Source organism: Octopus bimaculoides, chromosome 8 (genome assembly GCF_046866305.1).
Source record: "Octopus bimaculoides isolate indiv1 chromosome 8, ASM4686630v1, whole genome shotgun sequence".
Lineage (NCBI taxonomy): Eukaryota > Metazoa > Mollusca > Cephalopoda > Octopoda > Octopodidae > Octopus > Octopus bimaculoides.
In genome coordinates, this window is record NC_142935.1 from 29,445,463 (window position 1) to 29,472,680 (window position 27,218).

The 27,218-nt window shown below is 33.8% G+C and overlaps 1 protein-coding gene across 50 annotated transcripts in view; it reads left to right on the forward strand.

Annotated features, from left to right (window-relative positions):
- LOC106875482 (trafficking kinesin-binding protein 1) overlaps positions 1-27,218 on the forward strand; it is a 212,321-nt gene that overhangs the window by 163,612 nt on the left and 21,491 nt on the right. For 10 of the 50 annotated variants that reach the window (XM_089356251.1, XM_089356261.1, XM_089356241.1 and 7 more), the window contains 10 exons: positions 5,694-5,787; positions 7,409-7,487; positions 10,735-10,865; positions 12,393-12,467; positions 13,179-13,396; positions 14,605-14,823; positions 15,310-15,333; positions 23,005-23,181; positions 24,337-24,476; positions 26,572-26,718. In XM_089356251.1, coding sequence (XP_089212377.1) covers positions 5,694-5,787; positions 7,409-7,487; positions 10,735-10,865; positions 12,393-12,467; positions 13,179-13,396; positions 14,605-14,823; positions 15,310-15,333; positions 23,005-23,181; positions 24,337-24,476; positions 26,572-26,718 — 1,304 coding nt within the window. Of the gene's footprint in view, positions 1-3,180; positions 3,220-5,693; positions 5,788-7,408; positions 7,488-10,734; positions 10,866-12,392; positions 12,468-13,178; positions 13,397-14,604; positions 14,824-15,309; positions 15,334-23,004; positions 23,182-24,336; positions 24,477-26,571; positions 26,719-27,218 lie in introns of all 50 variants that reach the window. The other 40 variants (XM_052970003.2, XM_089356257.1, XM_014923639.3 and 37 more) reach the window with 7 other exon arrangements.

Sequence of the window (27,218 nt, forward strand, 5' to 3'; positions counted from 1 at the left end):
ATAATAATCTCATACTAAATTGTATTAAAACAATAATAATAATAATAATAATAGTTTCAAATTTTAACACAAGGCCAGTAATTTTCGGGATATGGGGTTAGTTGCATAATTATATATTTTATGATTTATGGTTTGCAATATTTCTGGAGTGAAGTTTAAACAAAGTTTCATATTATATATTTTAGAGGCTTAATAAGGTTTGTTGATTAGTTATCATTAGTCATGTTCATTGAACACCTTGCAAGAAGTAAAGCTATTCTATAAATGCTTACCCAGTGCAGTATAGCAAGTGAACTTACTAGTATATTTACTAAATCAGGCTTGGTTACTGCTTGATACTCTTTCAAGTGGAACAATTTTTATTTTTAATACTTCTTTATACACCTTTATTGACAAATCTCCAGGAACAAAAAAAAGAATAGAAAATGGTTTTTATGGTAAACAATTTTTAAGGAGCATCTGTTTTTCACTGAGATGGAAGATGTCCTAGATTGGCAAATGAAATATTGATTTCAAATTTTGGTACAAGGCCAGCAATTTCAAGGGAGGGGTTAAGTCAATTACATTGCTCAACTGGTACTTATTTCATGTTAATTCTGTTCCAAGCATCAACCCAATAACGAGATCTGGATCATTTATAGTAAAATGTGCCCGTGTTTTGGATTCCCCCCCCCCCTGTATTCAAGGTAGTTTTATGTACCTACCCACCACCATCTTGCACTTTCTTGTTGTTTATTTTGGATTATGAAATATAGAATTTCCAAAAAAAAAAAGGATTTTATTAAGTGGTCTTTTGTTCTTGAGATTCACTTCAGCTGTCAGTTGCACTGTTTCGTTTCTGCACCAGCTATTTGGAATTATCTGCACAGAACAACTTGTTTCTCTAACCTTGTATTTCCTTGATGTTCTCCGTTGAATGTAAAATCTTGCTCTATCCCCTGCTTTCTGTAGGAACTCATTCTGTCACAGATACATTCTTGTGATTGTAGAGAGTAACTAAAAAAGATAATAATAATAATCCTTTCTACTATAGGCACCAGACCTGAAATTTGAGGGGAAGGGATAATCGATTACATTGACCCTCTGTGTTTCACTGGTACTTAATTTATCAACCCGAAAAAGATGAAAAGTAAAGTCAACCTTGATGGGATTTGAACTCAGAATGTAGCAGTAGACAAAATACTGCTAGTATTTCACCTGGCATGCTAACAATTCTGCCAGCTCGCTGCCTTAATAATAATAATAATAATAATAATAATAATAATAATAATAATAATAATAATAATAATAATAATAATAATAATAATAATAATAATAATAATAATAATAATAATAATAATAATAATAATAATAATAATAATAATAATAATAATAATAATAATAATAATAATAATAATAATAATAATAATAATAATAATAATAATAATAATAATAATAATAATAATAATAATAATAATAATAATTCTTCTTTCTACTGGAAGCACAAGGCCTCAAATTTGGGGAAGGGATTAAGTCGATTACATCAATCCCGGTATGCAACTGGTACTTAATTTATCGATACCGAAAGGATGAAAGGCAAAGTCAAACCCAGTGGAATTTGAACTCAGAACATAGCAGCAGACGCAATACCGCTAAGCATTTCGCCCGGCGTGCTAACAATTCTGCCAGCTCACCACCTTAATAATAATAATAATAATAATAATGCTTCTAAATTGTGGCACAAGGCCAGCAAGTTTAGGTGAGAGGGTAAGTCAATTACATGAACCCCAGTGTTCAACTGCCACTTCTTTTATCGACCTTAAAAGGATGAGAGGTAAAATTGTTCTGAATGATAATGGTAATAAATAGATCAGAGTTGCCAGAATAGGAGTGTACATAACATACATGGGATTGGTGAATAAATAAAATAATGTTTGTTTCTTTTATGATGGGGTATGATTAGAAAACATTCCAATAAGCTGATTAGGAATCTTTATCAGTAGTTTAACTGGTAGGTGATTGCAACCCGTGTGACTACTTGATATATGAAAGACTGCTGGAATTTTATATGATAATTTACCTTCTGTTTTAGCATTTTCTCATTGGCTGTGTGCTATCTATGATAGCACAGCTAATGAGAAATAAATTAAGTAGGGAGATAAGTGTCTTATGTAAATCCTATATTTTTTATAGTTTTCTGTAGTCATTCTTGTTTAACAATTCTCAGTTCATGACTCAGCCAGTGTCTTTGAAATAGGGTTTCACTGTTGGGTCTCACTATTACTGGGAGTCTCTTCTGGCAAAAGCAGGTCTTCAATGTAGCTAGGGCTGCATCCCAAAGATTAGCCCTTCTCTTTAGAGCCAGAAGATACTTAAGCTCCAAACAATTGTTGATATTCTACAAAACTCAGTTGAGGCCCAGAATGGAGTATTTCTCTCACAAGTGGGACAGTGCTACTGCTGTAGCTTCCCACACACATCGTAGACCGTGTCCAGAAAAGGGCCACCTGACTGATTGGCATAAAAGTTACTTACAGACATGCTCCAGCCCCTTGTCCAAAGGTGCTCTATCTCTTCTCTCTCTCTGACTTTTCTGTATCTGCTATAATGGCATTTCTCTATTCCTTGGAGCTGGCTGGGTTCATGCCACCTGCAGTCAGGTGTTCCCATGCTATTCGTGTCTCCTTTGCTCATCACCCTTTTTATATCACCTCTCCTACTATGCCACATGCTAATCATTACAAGCTGCCCTTCCTTCTGATAATTTAGGCCCTCTGGGATTTTCTGAATGTCCCTATCAGATGTCTTACAAAAGTTCAAGAAGAATATCAATTCCACTATTCTAGGGAGGCCTGTAGAAGCTGTGGGCGCTGCCTCTTCTCCAGAACCAAGTAAAAAAGATGTGAGGTAGGACTGCCCATTAGAGGTCCCTGGATGTCTTAGGTTTATAAAACTAAGTTTTATTAGTGGTGGCAATGTCTGTAAAACTGTATTTTCTCAATTTAATTTAATAATTGAGGTCAAATAAGGTTTTCAGTTTTTAGAAAAGTTACCAAAACGCTTAAGAAGCCGAAAGGGGTTCTCACAGAGATATGGAAAATATATTGGGACCCACAGTTTTGTGTGTATCTGTCTCCATTGTGCTGCAGTGTTGTCTTGACAGTATTTTTCTACCTTTTTCATTACCTTTTCGTTTTTTAGAACACAACAACAGCCATCCTCATCTGGAGCCGACAGCAGGTACAGCACCCATTCACATAGTTTTCCTTTGCTAGAGACAGCTTCAGTAACTTATAAGATGGCTGCTACCAATTTAGGAGACAGCATCAATGCTTCTCTGACTTTGCCTATTTTGATGATCCTAATATGTACTAGTATTTCCCTATTTACACTGACCTAGGCAATCTCAAAAATACAGAGTATTTCACTTGTGTTTATAACATCTCATTGTACTTAACATACTTTTTTTTTCCCAACTAAAGCCTCATCTTCATCTATCACTGTCTTTTCAAGTTGTGTATCATAACAGTTCATTACTCATAACTTCATTGTACATTAACAATATGTCTTCCCTTTCTACTTAGTTAAACTTCTATGTGTTTGTATTTCACCTTAGTATGTACTCTCTCGTGCATATATACATATCTATATTCAATTGATTTGTGATTAATCATACTAATTATCCATTTAATCAACTACCTAATATCTAACATTCAGAAACAACTTCCAAAAACATTAAATTCATGTTGGTATGTGAAATCTAAAATAAAGACAGAATGAAAATAGAAAACAAAAGATAGATGTATCACAAAATATATCTTAATATGCATGTAGTTGTGCATCAAGACATTTTATAATTAACATCATTATTTCTCTCTATCTCATAGTATAACCTATAAATAGATCTCTTACCATTGATGTTCAACTAGAATTTTTTTTTGTCTATGTCTTTAGAATTACATTAAGCAACCAAAAAGTTTAATTTGGTGTCCGTGTATCCAAAGGGGATGGAACAGTCCCGATTAGAACATTGAATGTTAGAAATATTAATACTATCCACACAGATCAACATGCCTGACACAAAAATGCAGATAGGGAATATCTGGAGTGCTGGATCTGTGAGTTGTTCCTAAATAGTTATCTATGTGCCATGGGTCTGTTTGAACAGGCCTTACATAGGCTATATAACAAATAGTATTACTCAAAACTAAGATATCATCTTTATATCTTTATGCTGTGTGAAGCATCTTTGGACTCTTTGAACTACTGTTTAACATTAAATATAATTAATATTATTAATCAAAAATAGAACAGTATGGCATTAAAAAAGCCTTACTATGTTTAGTTTCATCTTATATTCTGAATCCTACCTGAATGAACTTCATCTTTTTCCTGGAACCAGTAAGTACTAATTATACACTCATGTTAATGTAACCAGTTGTGCCCCATCCCTCCTAATTATTGGTCTTGTATTCCTCAAAAGAAAATCATTATTATTCATATTTTTACAGTTATTTTTCCACATCGTGTGTTGTGTATTTAGAACCTAGAAATATTTTATCTTCAAACAAGAAACAATTAGAAAAAGTCAGCTAAAAAAGGAAAATGAAGTTAATAAGTAGCACATAGTATTTATCTTGAATTTATGTAGATTTTCCTTGATGTTCTCTATCTCATTGTTTCTGCTGTATTTATAAACTTAGGATACAATTTATAATCTTGTACTCTGACAAAATAAATATAAGGTCATGTCAAACACCTTTCTTCAAAGATTTTGGAAGAACTTTTACAGATTATTTTTCTTTGACAATTTCTTCATGCAAGGCATTGCTTTTAATCCCCTAGCAATAGAAACCTTTTTTTTTAGGTTAGGCCTTAAAAAAATATATTTTTTTAATAGTTTTGTGTGTTTGTTATGTCTGCTATTATTGTCTATATATGTAATGATTTAGCTATGGAATAAAATTAGGCATAATCTAGTGTATACATTTCATCTATATTATTCATAAGGCAGTTGACTGATGAATATTTTAAATTTGTTTATTTTAAATAAACTGATAAATATTTTAAATCACAGCTCAGTGAGGTGACTCTTGTACTTCACTCACTGGGACTGTGGGTTCAAGTCCAGCCATATGCACTTCTTGGTTTGAGACTAAGAATGTAGTAGAATGTATTAAGATCTCTTAGTTTTGCCGATATAGCCATACAATAGCAAAATAATGTCACAGATAATGTCTGCTGCCTGCTTTTTTATTCCATAGTTAAATTTTTTTCTTTTTTTTTTTTTTTTACTTTATGTAAAAATAACAACTCTCAAGGTAGAAGTGGCAAGAAGTTCATAACAAAGAATCTAGTTTTCAAAGACATTCGCTCCAAAGACTGCATCTTCGGTACTAACTATGTGAGCTTGACACTCTCTTAAGAATGAAACACCTATGAAAAGATACTGTTTCAAAAGAAATTTTGTATTTCATGATTCCAACAATCTTATACTTTTCAAAAGAACTACAGAATTTCTGTGGGTTCTGTTAATGACTATAATATTTACAGGATGAATGTCAAACTAACACATTTAATTTGGGGGTTTTTTCTTTCTTTTTTCTTTAACATTCAATTGGAAATACTAATATTATCATGATTATCTACTGGTATAGTTCTAATTTTTTTTAAATACAAATTTTATATCCTCTCATTTTATTTTCTCTCTGAAGGGTGAAATCATTTAATCTGTCCAGTATCAATGTCGATAACCTAAAGAAAAAGGTACGGCTCCTTGAGGATGACAACTTGCAGCTGCGGCTCGAGGTAAGAGACGTGTGGATAAGTTCTCGTATGTACCTTTAATAAGCATACATTCAGCTTTGTTGTGTATAAGTGCAGGAGTGGCTGTGTGGCTAAGAAACTCGCTCTGCAAACGTGTGGTTTTGGGTTCAGTCCACTGCATGGCACTTCAGGCAAATGTCTTCTATAATAGCCCTGATCTGACCAGTGCCTTGTCAGTAAATTTGATCCACAGAAACTAGGCAGCAGGCTGGCAGAAACGTTAGCACGCCAGGCGAAATGCTTAGCAGTATTTTGTCTGCCGCTACGTTCTGAGTTCAAATTCCGCCGAGGTTGACTTTGCCTTTCATCCTTTTAGGGTCGATAAATTAAGTACCAGTCGATAAATTAAGTACCACACTGGGGTTGATGTAATCAACTTAATCCCTTGTTTGTCCCCTCTATGTTTAGCCCGTTGTGGGCAATAAAGAAATAAGAAACATATGTATGCGTGTGTCTTTGTGTCAGTGTTTGTTCCTCCCTCACATACTCTTAACAACCAGTGTTGTTTGTTTAAGTCCCCCATAACTTAGCAATTCAACAAAAGACACTGATAGAATAACTACCAGATTTAAAAAGGGAAGAAGTACTGGGTTCGATTTGTTTGCCTAAACCCTTCAAAGCAGTACCCCAGCATGACTGCAATCCAATGACTGAAACCAGTAAAAGATAAATAGATCCTATCATTAAACCATGGAATTCTGTCTGCAGTGTGAATCCAGCAACAGCTCAGCTAGTTTTGACTGTTTGTTGTCGATTCTTTAGGAGTATCTGCTCATGTTCATTCTTCAGAGAGAGCAAACAGCTTACAAAGAATGCAGACACTGGTTTTACTTACTCACATAGCAGTACATCTATTAGCAGTTGTATTAATAACTTTGTGTCTATGTGGTTAGAAGCTTGCTTCCAAACCATATGGCCTTAGTTTCAGTCCCACTGCTTGGCATCCTGGGCAAGTGTCTTCTACTATATCTCTGGGTCAACCAAAGCCTTAAGTGGATTTGGTAGATGGAAACTGTAAGAAACCTGGTTTGTGTGTGTGTGTGTGTACCATTGTCTTGATATTATATGATGGTTGTAAATGAGCATTATCATCATGTAAGCTAAGTTGTTTGTTTCTAGTGTTGTGTGAAAAACATGTCTACCTTTGGGAAAATATCACATAACTTGGAGACTGGTGGAGATTGGCAACAGGAAAGGCATCTGGCTGTATTGCCTTGACAAATTCTGTTTAACCCATGCAAGCATGGAAAAGTGGGCATTAAATGGTAATCATCATCATTATCATTTAATGTCTGTTTTTCATGCTGGCATGGGTTGGACAGTTTGACAGAGGCTGGCCAGGCAGAAGACTGCACCAGGCTTCACTGTCTGTTTTGGAAGGGTTTTTACAGTTGGATGCTCTTCTGAACACTAACCACTTTACAGAAGTGGACTGAGTGCTTTTTACATGATGTTGATAATTAAATATTATATTAACTGAATATTAATGACTATGTCTATTAACAACTTAGTATTAATAACTATGTGAATTTCTTGACAATTTTATGTCAGTATTTTACAAACTACTTTTAGTAATCTGTTTTTTGTGTGGTTTCTCTTACAGACTTCCCAGTTGGCATCAGTCACTGAGGACTATGAAGAAAAGGAAGAGAAGTTGGTGCAGGATTGCCTTAAGCAGCTTGGTAAGGATAACTCATAATTTGATATATGTATATTTATAAAGTATGATACACAAATACCTATTTTAATCTAATAATGTTTGTGTTGCATGTGACTGTTTTTTATTCAGTTGGGCAGTTACTTGCAGTATCAGTGATTGTTTATTCTCTGTTTTCATGTATATATCAGTGGTGGTGGATCTCATTTAGACATGCTGGCTGTGAGTACACATTATTGATGATGCCCTAGGATTCAGAAATGCATCTATTGTTCATTTTCACCACTGCTGGAATAAACTCTATCTCCTTACAATATATACCTACTGTGTTTTCAAACACAGTGCATCCATAGAAGATATTATCTCCAAATATCACAGTCTATCATGTATTTACATTAACTATGATACATAAATAGACTCATTAATGTGGTTAAAATTTCTCCTTCCCCACCAAAATCAGTTATCATTTCTTTTAGAAATCTCTAGGTTCATCTGTTCTTAAAATTCATACTTGTGTACTAAATTAGGGTGCACAAATATTTAATGACAGTAGAATAATTATTTGATTGTAAACTATTTTATAGTAGTTTTTAGAATTATTTATAATAATCCAAGGCTGTTGCTCTGAATTTTATGATTTTTTTAATAAAAAAGTTTAGATGTATTATTTTTCTCTTTTTGTTTTGATTATACAAATGATTAGCATAATTATCTTGTATGAAAATATGTCTCTGCCCCCTCTTTCTTATGACAACAACCCCCTCCACACACAATCTCTTTCACACACATAATGTCTATTTTCCCCCCCTACTATAATCCCTGTGCAAACATTGCATCACATTCTTCTGACTCATGTTTGAAATGGGGTCAGTTTACCTCATTACAAGCATAAGATACGTTAATGTGGATTACATTATGAAAGAAAGGATTAAAATATTCACAAAATCATAGATTTTATAACTTTTTAAGGCACAAAAATAGCTTCAGGAGCACATGAATATGAAATGAGTCACAATCTACTATCTTCTGTGCCATTCTTATGAGTTTTTTTTTTTTTTCTAGTTCTCTCATTTTATTATAAAATATAAATGTATACACATGCACACTCATGCTTTTACTCCCACTAATTAATTACTTTGTTAGTGGGAATATATGAATACAGATGAGCAATTGAATTCAGTTCAACATATACTTTTCTACTCTAGGCACAAAGCCCAAAATTTTTGGGGAGGAGGGGGCATTTGATTATATCGACTCCAGTACGTAACTGGTACTTAATTTATCGACCCTGAAAGGATGAAAGGCAAAGTTGACCTCGGCGGAATTTGAACTCAGAACGTAAAGACAGACGAAATACTGCTAAGCATTTCGCCCATTGTTCTAACGTTCCTGCCAGCTCGCCGCCTTATTCAGTTCAACATAATGAGACAGTAATGTTTATATTATACAAAATTTATAAACACATAAATCTTGAAGTAGATATCTACTACTTATCAAAATCTTGTGCTTCTGAAAAATCTATGAAATTTCATATTGCAAACATTTCTAAAAATACTTATTGTATTTGTTGGTATAAAAGACATAAGGGGACGTTAGACACACCCTATTTTCAGCAATACATATTCAAGAGTAAAAGTTTTTAGAGCCTCAAAGCATGTAATATTTAGTTAGAAGCCCAACTTCACATGTGGGGCATGAGGTTATTTTTTTGTAGAAAAGTACATCTTATATGCTATCAAGTACAGTAGGTACTATGATCAATAAAGAACCTACAAGCAGAGTTATAAAACCCCTGAACCAGAAGCTGGTAGGGAACCACCACCTACATACAAACACCAATGAGAACATGGAAACTATTGAACCCAAGTATTCTGAAAATATAATACACAAACTACTTGAATTATTAGATAAAATGACAATGCAAATTTCAGAAACTTAAAAACAAGTGTGTTTATCAAAGATAAAGCATTTTCTTAATTTTCATTTTTTTTTTTAATTAAAGCTATCTTGCATTTTAGGAGAAAAAAAAATCAACCCTCATACCATCTAGTAACCTGTATGCTATCCAGGCTACTATACTATATACCTGTATACTATACAAGTTCTATACTTCCCATGGAGCATAGGCCATCAGTGACTTTTTTTTCACTGTTCTTGATCTTGGGCAGTCTTTTTTGGATTTCTCTAATTGGTTACCCTCTGCTTTGTGTCATATATTTCCTTGGTGGAAGATCTTCCTCTCCCAGGCCTTATTGGTTTTGGATTGTCATCAATGCTTCTGTAACTTTGTTTTTCTTTTAGGTAGGGTTGCTGGCTCTACATGGATTTGTTTTTAACTCTTGGAAGAAATGGTTAGTCTGGCCTCTTAGTCTTTGGTCCTGCGCAGCACGGGAGGCCCTATCAGGACCTTTCACCCTGCTAGAATAGCTTTCAGAATCATCAATGCACATAAACCATCACACTCCTCCGAGGACTGTACCTTGTGGTGGAGTTAATGTGTGTAACTTCTGAAATATCTAAATAATTGGAGTTCATATTAGAATAATGTTGAACTAGATACAAAGAAAGCATCCCCTACATATATAAACATTCTGTTCCTGAAAATTTTGCCATAATGTCAAATTCCATTATACAAGTGTGACTGTGTGGTAAGCAGACATCCCAGCCACATGGTCTTGGGTGCAGTCTCACTATGTGGCACCTTGGGCAAGTGTCTTCTGTTACAGAGTCCTGGGTCAAATAAAGCCTTGTATATGAATTTGTACATAGAAACTGAAAGAAGCCAGTCATATGTGTGTGTTTGTGTTTCTTGCATGATAGTTGTGAGTTTCACTGTCATGCAATCACCATATTTCACTTCCAGTCTGTGAAAACATGTTTGGTCATAGGGAAATATTACATTATTTGGAAACCGGTGAGGGTTGGCAACCAGGAAGGGCATTCAGCCAGAGTAAATCTGCTTCAGCAAAATTCTGTCTAACCTTATGTGAACAAGAAGTGGATTGTTAAAACAATGATGATGATGCTGATTAAACTATTTTTCATTTGACTTTCATTTTATGTCTCATTTTATGTATGATGAGAGTGAATGCAAAAATACATTCTATAGATTTTGACTTTACAGCAAGATTTTCAGGAGTAGAATGAATGCTTCTGCAATGCAGGGGGATTTCTTTTATTGCGTTCTTTTTGTTTAATGTCTCACATAACATTGTCATCATATATTTAAATGTCTTTTGATTGAGTGTTGCCTTCCTTTTTTATGTTTGTAGCTGATGTCAACAGTCAGCTTGAGGTCTTCTCTGATGAGTTGGCCCGCAAGACAGAAGAGAGTTCACGCCAGAAAGAAGAGATTACGAGTCTTCTTTCCCAAGTTGTGGATTTACAGAGAAAAAACAGAGAGGTGTGTATATTTTGCTTTCTTGTTCAGTTTTTGTTTTTGTTTTAATTGTAACATAAAATACACACATACACACACACACACACACACACACAAAATGGAACTGGTTAATAACTGACCCTCAAATGAAAAGGAAAATCTTGGCTCAGAACTTAATATTTAACAAAGTTGTGTCTCTTGCTTTACTATTGTTTCCAAAGCTTCATTACAGAGAATAGTTGTAATGAATTTTTACTATGAATATTATTCCCTTTGGGTTAGTGGAACGAAGTAAGAATGTAAACTGTAACTGTTTCACTTGGCCACACAATTTTTGCTCCTCTCAAACAGAAAGTGAACCATGTGTAGGTTAGGAAGTCAATAATGAACTATGCTCCAGCATGACCACAGTCAAGTGACTGAAACAAGTAAAAGAATGAAAGAATAATCAAAGAATTCTCTCCTCCTCCTTAATTAAATCATGAATTCATTAAAACAGTTATAACAACCAATGTTGTTAGCTTGATTCCAATTAAACAATCATTTAAAATCTTCTTTTAATTTGAGCAATAAATGAACTCTAAGATTCTAAAATGACAGTGAAAGGATCAATAATTTTTACTTTCTGATTAAGAAGTTTACCTTTACAAAATTAATCAAAGAATTATTTCAGGATAGGTATACCTTGTCCCCTTTGTGTTGAAAGAGGCAACTAAAAGGGTTAACATCAGGTAAGGCATACAGCTGTAAAACATTACCTGCCTCAAAATATCCCATTAAACCCATATCAGTATGGAAAGCAGAGATGAAAATGATGTGTATCTTTTGCTAGTGTAAATCACTGATTGGCCCTACAAAACCAATAATGCTATATCCTATATAGTAAGTGAAAAGTCATGTCCCTGTCATCTCTGCTCTCCTCTATTACTTGGGCTTTGGTGACCCCCCCCTGACCCTGTATAAATTTCTATTGCATAATATTTGTATCTACACACACACACACACACACACACACACACACAAGGTGGTGTGTTGGAGCAACCAGAACTTATTGAATCAAATATTGTAAATATTAGCAGTGAGATAAAATGTAATATCAAAGCTGACTGGTTGGATTTGAACTCTGTCATTAATCAATGAAATTAATTACTGCTCAGCATGTTACCACCTGTGCCACCCTTACAAACTTAATAATAATCTCACAATATATTGTATTAAGATAACAGTAATAATAATGGTTTAAAATGTTGGCACAAGACCAGTAATTTGAGGGATATGGAGTTAGTGACATGATTATATATTTTATGATTTAGGTTTGTATGTTTTTGAAACAACTAAGGAATGAAGTTAAATAAAGTTTCATATTACATATTTGAAATGACTAATAAAGTTTGTTGATTAGTTATCATTTGTCAATTTCATGCAACCTCTTGCTAGAATAAATGTTTCCCTAATACAACATAACGAGCAAGCTTGCTAATTATATAATTAATAAATTGACAACAAACAGATTATTTATTCATTTCCCTCTTTTGTTTTCTCTCATTCCAGGTCTCTGTGGAGAATTTAGATTATAGTAAAAAGCTTGAGGCATTCAAGGATACACAGCATAAATTGGCCAAAGAAGTGAGTATTAACTTGGTTTATTTCAGTTATTATTGAAATAGTATTCCCTTCATCTCTCTCTGGAATTTGTACAGAAAGATTTTGCTTGTTTTTTTATTTTTGTATTTTTTTAAAAATTACAGTCTAAACAAGGGAAATAGTAAACTTTTTCCCCAAAAATTTTCCTGTTGCTTTCTTCCCCTATAAATATGAAAAGTTTGTTAACAAATCTTTTGTGGCAATATTGGTAAACTAGTTTATATTTACTAACAAGATACTCTGCCCTTGCAGGGAGACCCCAATGATGTTAGATTTTATAGGCTCTGGTAAAGCTGTGTAGTTCAGAAGCTTGCTTCCCAACTATGCACAGTACCTTTGGCAAGTGTCTTCTACTATAGCCCAGGGCTGACTAAAGATTTATGAATGGATTTGATTGATGGAAATTCACTTAGACAAGGTGGCTTTTCCCTTTTCTTGTTCAGTTCCTGTCTTGCATGTTACTTGGCAACCTCACTAGTGATTGGGCATGAAAACAAGCACCCAGCACTCATTGTAAAGTGGTTGGCATTAGGAAGGGCATTCTATAGAAACCATACCAAAACTGACATTGGAACTTATTACAGTCCTTTGACTTCCTAGATCCAACCCATGTCAGCATGGATAACAGACCTTAAATAATGAGTTTCTGTAAGAAACATATTTTATCTATTTTATTTATTTATCTATTTTCAGCTATCTGAATGGCAGGATCGCTATGATGAATTATTAGAATTATTTGAAGAAGTCCAAGATGAGTTACGAACATTACGTCGTAAGCACAAACCAAGTGCCTCAAAGCACTATATGTCTACATCATCTTTAATGAGGGGAGACTCCCTCGCTTCAGAACTTGAATCATCAATGCGAGGTGAGATAGAATACCCAGCTGGCTACTCACCGGCTGAGAGAAGGTAAATACCTACAAACAATGCTTTTTATCTAACATTCGAAATATTGGTTGTTCCCAAGGTTTAGATACTATGAATAAACTGGTATTTGAAACTGCTAATTTGTACTGTGAAAATGTCAGCTATCTTCAGGTTGTAGTTTTTATTGTCTTTGAATATGATGAAAACAATAAAGATTACAACTTGATATTGCTTCTATAATTTCTACTATTTTCTTAAAATATTTTTATTAAACTTACTCATTCTTGTTTCTGGGTTAATTTATAATTATAATTTGCACATGGCACAAGTGTGACTGTATAGTCAAGAACCTTGCTTCATAACCATAAGGTCTCAGGTTCAGTCCCACTGCATTGCTCCTTGGGTGAGTGCTTTCTACTAAATCCCGAGGCCAGCCATAACTGTGTGACTGGATTTGGTAGATTGAAACTGAAAGAAGCCTGTTTGTGTTAGTGTGTGTGTGTCCGCCTGCTATCCACCCTTGTCTTTATATCATGTGATGGTTTGGATGTGACTATCACCTCCATATATGCAAGATTGTTCATTTCCAGACTTCTACAAAAGAAACATGTCTGGCCATGGAGAAATATTACCTTGCTCTCAAACAGGTGATGGTTGGCAACAAGAGGGGCATCTGGCCAAAGAAAATCTTCCTCAACAAATTCTTGTGTTGATGAAAAGCTGACAGAATTGTTGACATGTCAGATGAAATGCTTAATGGCATTTTTCAGGCTCACTTATGTTCTGAGTTCAAATTCTGTCAAGGTTGACTTTGCTTTTTCTCTTTTCAGAGACATTTAAATAAGTACCAGTCAAATACTGGGGTCGATTGACTAATCCCTTCCCCCTGCTGGCCATCTCCACAATTAGCAAGAATTACAAGTTGTGTTAAAAATATTTTCTACTCTAGGCGCAAGGCCCAAAATTTTGGGAGAGGGAGCTAGTTGATTAGATCAACCCCAGTATGCAACTGGTACTTAATTTATCAACCCCGAAAGGATAAACAGCAAAGTCGGCCTTGGCAGAATTTGAACTCAGAACATAAAGACCGACAAAATACTGCTAAGCATTTTGCCCAGCGTGCTAACATTTCTGCCTGCTCACCGCCTTGCAAGTTGTGTTAAAAATGTCATCATGATGCTATTGTTAAGTTTATTTTCATTGTTACTTGTGTTAAATATTGGCAATATGATGTTTTTCTCACATTCTAGAATTCATAACTGGAAAATCTTTGAGACTGCTCGAGCTGCTAAAAAAGCATCCCAAAGAATGAAAGATAAACGAAGCAGTTCTCTTTTCTTGAAAGCTGCAGGTGGTGATAGCAGTACCCCAGGATCTGCTAGTGTCTCAGTGAGAAGCTCCCTCTATTTGTCTGACGGAGAATCCTTTATTAGTGATGGCTACAATGCTGATTTGGACAGTATGTCTGGGTAAGGAACCTACTTTGTATTTCTTACTGGATCTAAGATCAAATGTGTATTGACATTTCGGTCCCCTGTCTCTCTATCTAACAAGATAACATTTTCCCACTGGCAACTTCTATTTTCCGTTTGGATATTTTTATTTCAGTCTTTCACTTACCTGTGTAGGTCAGAACAATCCAATTTAAATTTACAATTTCTATGCATAAAATGAAATGAAATTCTTATTGAGTGTATTTAAAACAAGAACTAGTAAAACAGCTTGTTAAGGTACCACCTAAATCATGAGATCGTTATCTCCCCCAGCATTTTATTTATAGCTTTTTTTTGTCTTCCTGAAAATTAAATATGTCAAAATTTCTCTTGATCTTTGATTCCAGTCATCCACGGATTTTATTTTTTTAATTTTTTTTTATTGTTCATTAAAGCTATATTTTTTTAATTTTTTTTATTAAAAAACTTTTCAACAAAATATATATATGTCTATTTTTCAAGATGGCCGCCTTTCAGAGCTTACAGGTATTGTACATTTCTGAGCTGAACGTTTCCTTGACTACATATGTATATAATCTAGTGCTTGGGAGAAAATTCCCACATTTCCAGAGTTTCACAGCTAACATTTGCTAATATATAATAGAAAAAAAAAATCTGATGACATATTTTTTACTCATACAATTTAATTGAAATATCAAAGCTGCTTGGCATTCATTATTTTTCTCAGGTGGTAGGGAAGTCCTTTAAATAATCAATCTGTGCAATAATTAATTTGGCATAAAAACTAATCTATTTTTACAATTTCAACTTTTAGTTGTTTCCAAAATATGTATCTGAAACCTATATCTGACTTATACAAAAACAGAGGAGATTCTTGTTGCGATTATTTCTCAGAATGTATATTTCTTTAAACATTTAAAGTAAAGGAAAGAATTAACTCCACTTAAAGAAAATAATGATAATAATTAACAGGTACAAAAAGGTAGATTAATTTTTTGTATTACTAAATAAATATTAGGTGATGCATTAAAATGAAATTACTTATATTTCTAAATTTGATGCAAGCTTAACTATATGGTTAAAAAGCTCACTTTGCAACCGAGTCATTTTGGGTTCAGTCCCACTGCATGGCACCTTGGGCTGACCAAAACCTTGTGAGTGAATTTGGTGGACAGAAACTGTGTAGGAGCTTGTCATGTATATAAATCATCCCTGTAAGAAGTGTCCTTGCTGTAAAATTGACATGCATGGTTCAAGTCTTCTGACTTCTTGGAGAAGGCAGTGGAATGTCTGATGCAATTAGTTATAAACAACAATTATTTTCTGGCATTTATTACTTGTAATTTTTCTATAAAAGTTATTAGATTTAAAGATAATTTATTATGATATAATCACAGTATAGTGTGATTTTGTTAAAATATCTATTGGGCTTAGATTATGAAATTGTAATGACAAAAACAGTCACATATTGGAGAATGACTTAGAAGAAAGTTTAATCTTCAATATTTTTATTTACTTAAATTACACACACAAACTGTGTGTGTGTGTGTAATCTTATTAGAAAAATTAAGACCAAAATCAAAAATAGTATTTCATCTTTTTATTTCACATCCCAACCGGTTTTTACTCTGAGTTCTTCAAAAGAAAATGAGAAAGAGTAGGTTTTTAAGCAGTTACTGTCCAAGGGAGACTGACAGGCAGATACAATAGTAAGAATCCGATTTGGCAGACAAATACATTAATGAGAATATGTATGAGTAATGAGAACTCATTAGGTGATGAAAACGATTGCTGTAGTGATAGTTTGGGATTGTTTTTATTGTTTCCATTTTACTCTGTATGTATTATTTGTGGAATAGATTGACATGTTTAGCTATTATCTTAGCAGCTGATGTGTTGATGCTTTTCTTAGTATCAATCACTAGTTTCAGTTAGATAGACTGAAATAGCTGAGTTAAACCATACGAGTTTCTTTTTATTCTGTCTCTTTTTTTTATTTCTCTCATTCTCTTTTACTCTTTAACACACACAGAATACATACACACACACCACAACACACCACACCACAACACACCACACTGCAACACAACACAACCACACTGCAACATGCTACACAGCAACACACCACACTGCACCACACCACACCACAACACAACACACTTTAGACAAAGGACCTTAGGTTCCCAGACATAAACACCAATCCTTATCCTGCAAACACCAATTAGTAGTTTCCAGGAAACTTTATAAATAATATGAAATGTCTTGAAATTAGTATCAAAGCTCTGAAAATCTGGAATTTTATTGCCTCTATTTCCAGTGCTTTTATATATATATAAAATATACTTTTTTACATTTAAATAAAAAAAAAAAGCTCTGAGTTTTTAAGAGGAAAACAACTTTGTATTGAGTCAAATATTATTAGAAAACTCTGAAATTTTCTTTGTCATCACAGACTAGGTCAATATATGAACTGCTTTAATTCAGTATATCCCAATCTATTTTGATTTGCTGATGAAGATAATATTTATAATTACTTTAGATTGTGTGACTGCGTAGGTCAAATATTAAATTGTATCATTACAATTTCTTCTTGTATCTTGAATATAGATATAAATATTAGCTACACAACCTTATGTGAGTGTATGTATGTATATATATATATATATATATATGTGTGTGTGTATGTATATGTATGTGTATATATATGTATATGTTTATATCTATGTATATATGTGTGTATGTATATGTCTATATGTGTGTATGTATATGTGCATATGTATGTATGTGTATGTATGTTTATGTGTATATATATATATATATATGTGTGTGTGTGTGTGTGTGTGTGTGTGTGTACGACTATCACACGCTACACACCTTCCTTCCAAGTACTGCTGTAAACAGCAGAAGTGAGCTAGAACATTGAAACTTAGTGTGCATGCACAGCAGAGTTCAAGGTCAATCTTTGCCAAGCGGCTTCACTCTGCATACTTTAGCTTTGTTGCTATGACAACAGTCCGAATACTTATTGATCAGACCTCATATATTGACTAATTCTCTATACCGATCTGGAAGTTCATTAATAAAGAACAGTTCCTTTTAATTTTTCAACAAGCCTTTATGTTTAGAAGAATCATATCCATGGGTACTTTCCTTTGGAATCTGAAATATTAACTGAAGCTTTTCTTGTACATTTACAAACAGTATTTTCACCAAATATTTCATGCATGCTTTCAAAGTTTTTGGGGAAAAAAAGTAAACAGATATGGCTTAACTTATTAGAAATACTGTTTTGTCAAATCGAAAGGTCAGCCATGTCAGATTTGATACCAAGTTCATAGAGTTCTGCTTGCTAAAATCGCCACTATGCCCCGGTGCATACTTCACCTAACTGTGAACATGGTCTCTTTTTATTGCAATAAAATAGAAAATAACCCAAGAATAAATTTTTAAGTCCAGGGGTATCATAAAGTCTTTGTGCAATTTTTTTTTACTTAAATTTAAACATGTACAAAGCTTTTATAATGGCACTATGTATAAAAGAAAAAAATGAGTGTTAAAATACAATTCTTTAAGCAAGTATCTGTTGGGTACGTTTATAAAAGAAGTTGTTGTTGCACTGGTTCATCTAATTTGAAGAGGGTGCATACAAACAGATAAACAGAATGAGAATGTTAGGGGTATATATATAGAGATGAGCTTTAAAAATAATTTCCCTATCAGATATTGTGCGCTTATTTATTCTTCTAAATGTAATTCAAACACAAATCAATACACTTGGTTTCATATATATATATTAGGTTGCTCTAATCTGTGATGACTTTAGTCTATCTTCTCTCTATTAACAACTTAAAAGCTGTTTTCATTTACCTTTGTTTGCTTAGCTATTTTGGGCTTTTTTTGAAATTTGTTGGAGCATGAATTCCATTTCAATTTGAAAGGAAAAAAACAAAAAAAAAACAGCTTCTTTTTGCCTTCTGTTCATAGTCGTGTGAGCGTGTGTTGCTCGATTGCTGTGCCTGCTGTTATTCTATTGCTATTTCAGCTGCAGGTGGTCTTCAATAATTCTGTGCACAGCTGTCTTGTTATGTATTTATATATATATATATAAATATGCATATGCACATGTGACTTTATTTATTTAGTAGTTGTTGTTCAGAAACTGAGTAAACTGATTTAGCAACAGGATTCCAAATACACATTATATATATATATATATATATATTAAAAGCTTAAACTAATATAAAGTTCATAAAAACTTGTCCTTCTTGTATTGTCATCTTTCTGTGCTCATTGCTTTCTTTCATCTCTCTCTCTCTCTCTCTCCCTCCCTCCCTATTTATGTATGTATGTCTCTATGTATGTGTGTGTATATGTGCGTGTGTATGAGTATTGAATATTTGATATTTCTTTTAAATCAATCAACCGCCTACAAAAGTTCACTAAAAATCACAATATGAAAAAGAAATGCAATCTCTGTTGCTAGATCAAATCAATAATTCTATTGCAGTTATCAATAGCAGTTTCTTTTAACTATTATATTTTTCTGATCAGTATGACCATATTTATATCAAACAAAAATAATTGGTTCTATTTTTGGTAGTAAACTTTGAAATCCTACTCAAGCACAACTTGGCAGCTCATTCTCTCTTGCATATATAAATAAACTACATGGTTTGAATGTGCACATTCTCAGTTCTCTTTAGGTCTTGTATCTCGTAGCTTACATTTTTTTAACTTAGCAACTTTCTTCAGTCACATTTCTCTTTATGTGTGCATCTGAATGAGTGTACGTCATATCTGTCATCATATATAATAATAATAATAATAATAATAATCATGAAATTATTGCGTATAGTGCTCAGGTGCACCACAACTCATCAAAGGTGTATGTACAGTACATGGAATTATGTACAAAAGTCAGGAAAGTGAACAGTGTATGAGTCATGATATACATATGTGCATGCGTATGGAGGGGGGAATATCAGGTGTAGTGTTGGTGAATTTCAGGAAGCATAGAGGTTTTAAAGAATGCAATGTCTCAGCAACTAAGGAACAAGTGGTCTCGTCATTCTTATCTTCAGAAATGTGGCAGACCAATGATAGGCCTATAAAAACCTGCAATCAACAAATAAATATATATATTAGGGGGTACTGAAAAGTTCCTGGCTTAAAGGTTATCATGAAAGGCCTGGTTGCAGGCCCAACCTTCCAAGTTCTTTTATAGGGCTTAAAAAAACTGAAGGACTGCTGCAATAAGTGTGTAATTCTGAAAGGGGAATATGTTGAATAAAACTGATCCTCCTGCATTTTCTTTTACCCAAAATCAGGAACTTTTCAGCACCCCCTTGTGTGTGTGTATATGTATGTATACACACACATACCTTGTTTTCTTCTCTTTTTGTCAGAGACATGGCAGATATAAGGTTTCTGAGATGATCTTCAGACCTTCACTATTTGATAATTATTTTAGGTTTAGCACACTATATTTGTTATGGGTGTGGTCCTTATATTTATAATGTAATTGTATAGTCTAGTTTAAAGATAGCAGAGACTCGAGATAGTAGCAAGTACGTTAAGGGAAATTTTATCTGCTAATTTGGTAGAAGCACCTAAATGTTGGTTATGTTTGATAGAGGCATTCCAGCACAGAACGTATTCATTGAAAACAAACTTCAAAATATATGTACAATATGGTTTCTCTCATGGTACAGTGTGGCATATCTTAGTCTTACATACTGCTTAAAAATAGTTTCTGAACTTTCTACTCAATTATTCTGAAACATTATTTTATAAATATTGGGAAGACACCATCATTACATCAAAAAATTTATTTTAAACCATTATTCTCATCTTCTTCATATTTCTTAATCATCTTACTTGTATTAACAAGTATAGCCAGAGGGAGCCACATGTCTCATTTATTACTAATTCATCAAACAAGACAAATGATTAGCCAACTACTTCTCTTGTTTCTAATCTATAATTTTAACTAGAAAACCTCCCAAATCTATGATTCCTTACATTGTATCCAAAAAGAATTTCTTCTATCAAATACTGTTTTCTCCTCCACATGCATATTTTCTCCACTGCTTCTCAATGTTTACATGTAGCATCTTACACTGATATTACAATCCTGTTCTTTCACATTCCATCCATAATAGCGATACACACCACAAATTCTAGCTATACACACCTCGAATTCTAAGCCTTGTGTATGACACAAAGATAGCATAATAACTAAATCTCCAAAAGAATAAATACCCTCTCAGCACTCCTTAATCCAACTTGTGGTCAAAATAAGGGAAAGCTGGCGCCACTTTATCAGCAGAACATCAAGTCTATCATAGACTTTGCCTATCTTATTGGCTTTTAATGTTTGTATTAAAACTGCAATAAAATAAAAGATTGAAGAAAGAACCGTAATTATATGTCGTTACCTGCTACCAGCATACCGTGCTCATTGATCACAAATAATAAAACCAATATAATCAAATTCAATGTGTTCAGTTGTTGATTAGTCTGTTCCAAGTTGTGTTGCCATGGCAACATCCAAATCCGTTAATCACAAGAACCACTATTATAGTAATGTTTTAAATACTTTGGGTACAAAGACCAGTGTTAGTTTTGCAAACTCTTCATCATCATCATATTATATTTGCTTTCCATGCCAGCATGGGTTGGTCGGTTAATCAAAGCTTGAGTCAGTTCTTAAAGGGAGCCACCACCATCATATACAGGTCAGAGAGCCATATCTAACTCATATGCTTTGTTTTTTACTTGATTTCTGCAGTTGGATGCCTTTATGAATAACTAACTATAGAAAGTTCTAATGAAGTAAGAGCTGACCCTGTTTGCCTTCTAAGCATATTAAAAAAAAGAAAAAAAGACTGAATAATAAATTGGAAGGAATGTAGCCATACTACATTCTATGCAGCTAATGCTGTCTAGTAGATTGTGCATCTTGATCTCAGAGCATTCTAAAGTGTCTGTGTATGTATATATGTATATAATCTGGTGTGCTGAATGTGCGTCACTCAACTGTTCTATTGACGATACATGATCGAAGCTTACTGGATTCACATGTAACTTATGTATTTTTCACTAGATTTCCCCTCACTACTTACGAGAGAATAAGTTGTTGTTGGTGAAAGATTTGAGTTCCTATAATAGTTTCATTATATCCCACCAGTTGCAATCTGTTATTTGGATATATTCAATGTCCCTAATGTGTGAACTGTTCTAAAAATAGTCTTCAGTTTTCATATAGAAACATTCATCATAAATCAGTATGTAGTACAGTGTATGGGCGTTATACACCTTGAATTAAGCCTACACTTAGCCCTGTAAATAAATTAGTCTGTCTTTAATGTTTTTGCATTCCTCTACTGATATAATTATTTTCTGTCTTAGTACCAGAGAATTTACTTTGAAAGTAGCAAATATAAAATATAGAAAATATAAAATTATTCTTTAGCTTCTGACTTGGTCCTGTTTCATAATAATAATAATAATATAAAAAGAGAATGACCTAGCAATGTCCTAAAACTTTCAGACATTCCTTAATTTTCCTGGAGAATAACTTTTGAAATTCTCTGTAAAAAAAAAATATTGTGTTTATAATGGGGTGTAAGGCTAAGTGTCTTGTATTATATATTTTCATTGTCCTGCATTCTGTTTCCAAATCCTGCCAAGATTGATGAAATGGGTGTTGTGTTTAATCAGTCAGCTATATTTTCTCTTATTTAAAAATATTGACATTGTCACCCATTCAAAAAATATCAATTAGACAACAAGCTAAAAACTTCTTCCATTAATTGTTTCTCAATTTATGTGAGACTAACTTAACTAATGTCTTCGTTTTTTGCATTTACGTTTCATACAACTTAACATGGTTTATTTTCTGATATCTAAAAATTGATTTGAATTCTGATCTTTAAAATATTAATGGTGAAATGACTCTACTTCAAAAGTGTATCGTATAAGAAAGGATTAATTTGTATATCTCTGAAGACTTGAAACTAGCAGAGAAAAAAATGTATCACTTCTTTATGTACATTTGAATGGGAATCAGATATTGGAGATCAACTCTTTTTGTTTTTACGTGTTTGCAATATTATTTGACTGTTTCACCAATATTTCAAATAAGCAGAGTGTGTCAATTTCTTATTAACCTTCTCCCTGCTATGTGCTATACAGTTCCAACTCTACTAACATTGGCCGTCCTGGTGTGCCTGGGTCCAATGATTTAGAAACAGCCCTAAGACGTTTGTTGGTCAAACGACCGTGGGATATTAATGACAAAGATGGTAAGAGTTCTTCTGACTCTAGTAAAGAAAATGAAAAGACACAAATCTCTTTGGATCCCACATTCAGGTTGGCAAAATTCTTTCATTCTTCGTTTAACACAGTATCTACCATATTTACTTGTATAAAAGTCACACCCCTAATTTAATCTAGATATGAAATTTTCTCCCCTCATGTTCAAACTTGATATCAGCTTTGCTACACACACACGCACACGCACGCACACACACACGCACGCACACACACACGCACGCACGCACACGCACGCACGCACACACACACACGCACACACACACACACACACACACACACACAAACACACACACACACACACACACACACACACACGTTATACTTCAGTTTTTATTTAGTTAAAAATCACTAAAATATTGTGACTTACACACCAGTAAATATGGTATTTACCAATTCTTGAAACTGGGGACTTTCTTTTTTTTATTCTATTTTGCTTTATTGAAATCTATTTTGATTCTTCATACTAATTTATTTTCACACTTTTTTTTTTTGATCCACTTTATACTAATTCATTTTGTTATACATTATGATTGGTGTGATAAAAATTTAAAAGCTATTGTAAAATGGACTTTATTGGATGCTTTGCTTCGGCACTGCCATCTGTAATTGCCGTTACTATTCTTGTTTGTTTTAATTAAAGTTTAATTAATATACCCTTATGATACGCTGTCCACAAGTTGTACAGGCAATCCTATCTCACTTTCTGTCAATATGTTTGGAAGGTACCAAATATAATTGAAAAAAATAATCTGCACGAGAAGGATGGTCAGCATGATTATTAATTGTATTACCTCATTCCCAGTAATTAATTCAGTCAGATTTAATCAATATTAAAATGAAATTTGTGTACATTATAAACCTAAGATGTGCAATTACTGAAAGATAGTTTACATCTTACTGGTTTCATGAAAACAAACTGTTATAAAAATTTGACTGATTTTTGTTTTAACCCTTTGCCCACTCCCTCTTGCTTGTGTGCCCTAGACCCATCTTGCTCGTTTCTTACATCTGTTAATTTGTGAAGTTTGGTTTCACTTGATACATTTCGTTTTGTTTCTGTTAGACATCAGTTTTTAAAATAAAAAAACCTGTCATCATTACTTATTGATCAGGTTCCAAATGATTTTAAGGTGTCTGTTTATTATTGAAATAAATTTTAAATTATTTGGTATTGTTTTTTATTTATTTCAGTGATGGCTTCAGCACACCTATGCTCTCTGGCACACCTGAGAGCATGTTGTCATCAGGAGTATCTGCATTATCTGCCACTGGGAGTGCAGGTTTGCATTTTAAGATACCCGAAAAATTACAAATTGTCAAACCAATGGAAGGTAAGGTTACAATAAATCTTTGAAATCTGTTTAGATGTTTGATACCAATTTATTTTTTATACACATTTTTTCATCCACTTTATACTAATTTATTTGTTATACATTATTTGGAATTTGAAATTTGAACCTGAAATCGAATCCGACGACTGGCACCTATGCCAACCTCTCCTTCATTGGACACTAAACTCTGCTTGTGAAGACCTGTTGGGGCAAGTGAAATCGAAATTGAACCATTCTTGATGACTGGTCACCGTGCCAGTGGGGCACTAACAGCACTGTCGAGCGTGTTCATTGCCAGAGCAGCTGTCTGGCTTCTGTGCTAGTGGCCCGTAAATAGCACCATTAGAGCGTAATCATTACCAGCGTTGCCTTCTAGCACTTGTGCTGATGGCACGTTAGAAAATCATTCGAGCAAGGTCATTGTCAGTGCCGCTGGACTGGCCCTCGTGCCGGTGGCATGTAAAAGCACCCACTACACTCTCGGAGTAGTTGGCGTTAGGAAGGGCATCCAGCCGTAGAAACTCTGCCAGATCAGATTGGATCCTGGTGCAGCCTTCTGGCTTGCCAGCCCTCCGTCAAATCGTCCAACCCATGCTAGCATGGAAAGCGGACGTTGAATGATGAAGATGATGATGATTATATGACTGGTGTGATAAACACTTAAAAGCTTTTGTAAAATAGAATTTGTTGGATGCCTTATGCACTGCCATCTATAATCACCTTTTTCAATAGTGTTCATTTGGTAATTGTATTACTGCTATTTTCTTTTTTTGATTCATCAGTGCAAATGTTGTTGGTATTCTGTAAATCTTGTAACATTAAAACTTATTGGGGATTAAGTGAAAACTAACTCTAGACTTAGCTATAACCAAACACACTGCTAATTAATACAGATGCACAAGTATTTTCAGCCCTTACAGCTCTGTATCAAACACCATATAGTTTTCATGTCAAACATTACTTCTCTTGATGTTCATTACATGAATTTATATATAAAGACAAAATGTGGCACAGGGGAACAACAAAGGAATGCATGGAAAAACTCACTCAATGGATTTGGAGATGCTAAACCCCTCATCAGTTATCAATTAAACATCTTCACAGTTTTGACTCTGTCTCATAATAATGCTCAATTGGGTAGTGTCAACAACATAAGCTTCTGGTTTATAAATGACTGGCCATAATAGCCAAACACAAACAGAAAAAAAAAATAAGACAAGTACAATAACAAAGAAGTAAAGGTCTCTAGACCAAACAGTAGAAAGGATGAGCTATGAAGAGAATGGGACAGTAACAAAACTAATGTAATAAATGACAGACATTCATGAGCATTGAATGTCCTTCGACTAAGTGACAAAAATAAGATGTGTTGTGCACTAACAGGGAAAATGGTGGTCCTTTCAGACTTAGAAAAATATGTAATTCACCAATTTCTGAACTGTTGGTATTGATAACATGAAGTATGGTATGAACTGCAATGGCTGTGAGATGGGCAACTGAAGTCCTAGTGGTAGGTTCAAATCAAACCTCAATCATGTTAGTATGCCCTTGAGCAAGGGACATAACTCTAATTTGTTCTAATGATAAAGGAAAATAAAGATTCTCTGCCTACTTTGCAGTTAAATGGTTTGACAGTAGCAGAGTGCAGTGAGATGAATATTAATTGCTTCACTGCTAATATAATTTAGACCCTAGTAACATTTTATTACAGGAATCTAAATTATGGAACAATGAAATCATTATCATCATCTAAAATCTGTTTTCCATGTTGACATGGGTTGGACGGTTTGACAGGATCCAGCAAGCCACAAGACTGTAGCAAGCTTCGGCATAGTTTCTACAACTGGAGCCCTTATGAACACCAACCCCTTTCAGTGTGTACTTGGTACTTTTTTCATGCTACATGCTGTAGCGAGGTCACCAAGTAACTTGCAAGATAGGAAAAGAACAGGAAAAAGTTCCCTCAACTTAGTTAAGGAAAGTTATTTAAGAGATTGTGGTATGTGAAGTGTTTAGAAGCTGAAGTATAATGAAGGTGAAGCCCAAGTTTTGATTTTCAGTTGTGTGGAAGTTATATTTATTTAATTTATTGCAGGATCTGTAACACTGAAGCACTGGCAGCAGTTAGCCCAACCACATATGACTGGTATATTTGAGTCAAGGCCAGGGGTGCAAATTAAAGGGGAGCGCAAGTTGGATCTGGAAGAAGAAGTATATAACTTAAGTGATTATGAAGAAGACGGTCAGTATCTTGTTGTTATTGCTTCTTTATTTCATTTATATTTTTTTAAAAATATTTATGACATCTGATGGTATAAAAGATGCATGGGCATATTAGATGCATCCCAGTTTCAGCAGCACATATTTGAAGAAATAAAGTTTTTAGTGCATTAAAGCAGGGGTTTTCAAACTGTAGTCCGCGGACCACAGTGGGTCCGCAAGGACAAGACAGGGGGTCCGTGGACAGCAAATACTTTTTATGGACAATTTGATTTTATATATGTTTTTTTAACCGAAATTTTTTAATTGACAAACCTATTTGTCAAATACTGTTAAATAAATAAATATAAAAAATATATGTTATTTTAAGCAAATATTTATGTATAAATTTCATAAGCGTTTATAAAGCATATAATATAGGCCTAACTTTGCATATAGGGCCTGGGGTGATTTATTTTGCGACATTTTTGGTGGGGGAAAAGGAGCATTTTATATACCATCAGTTACAGTACATCATATCCC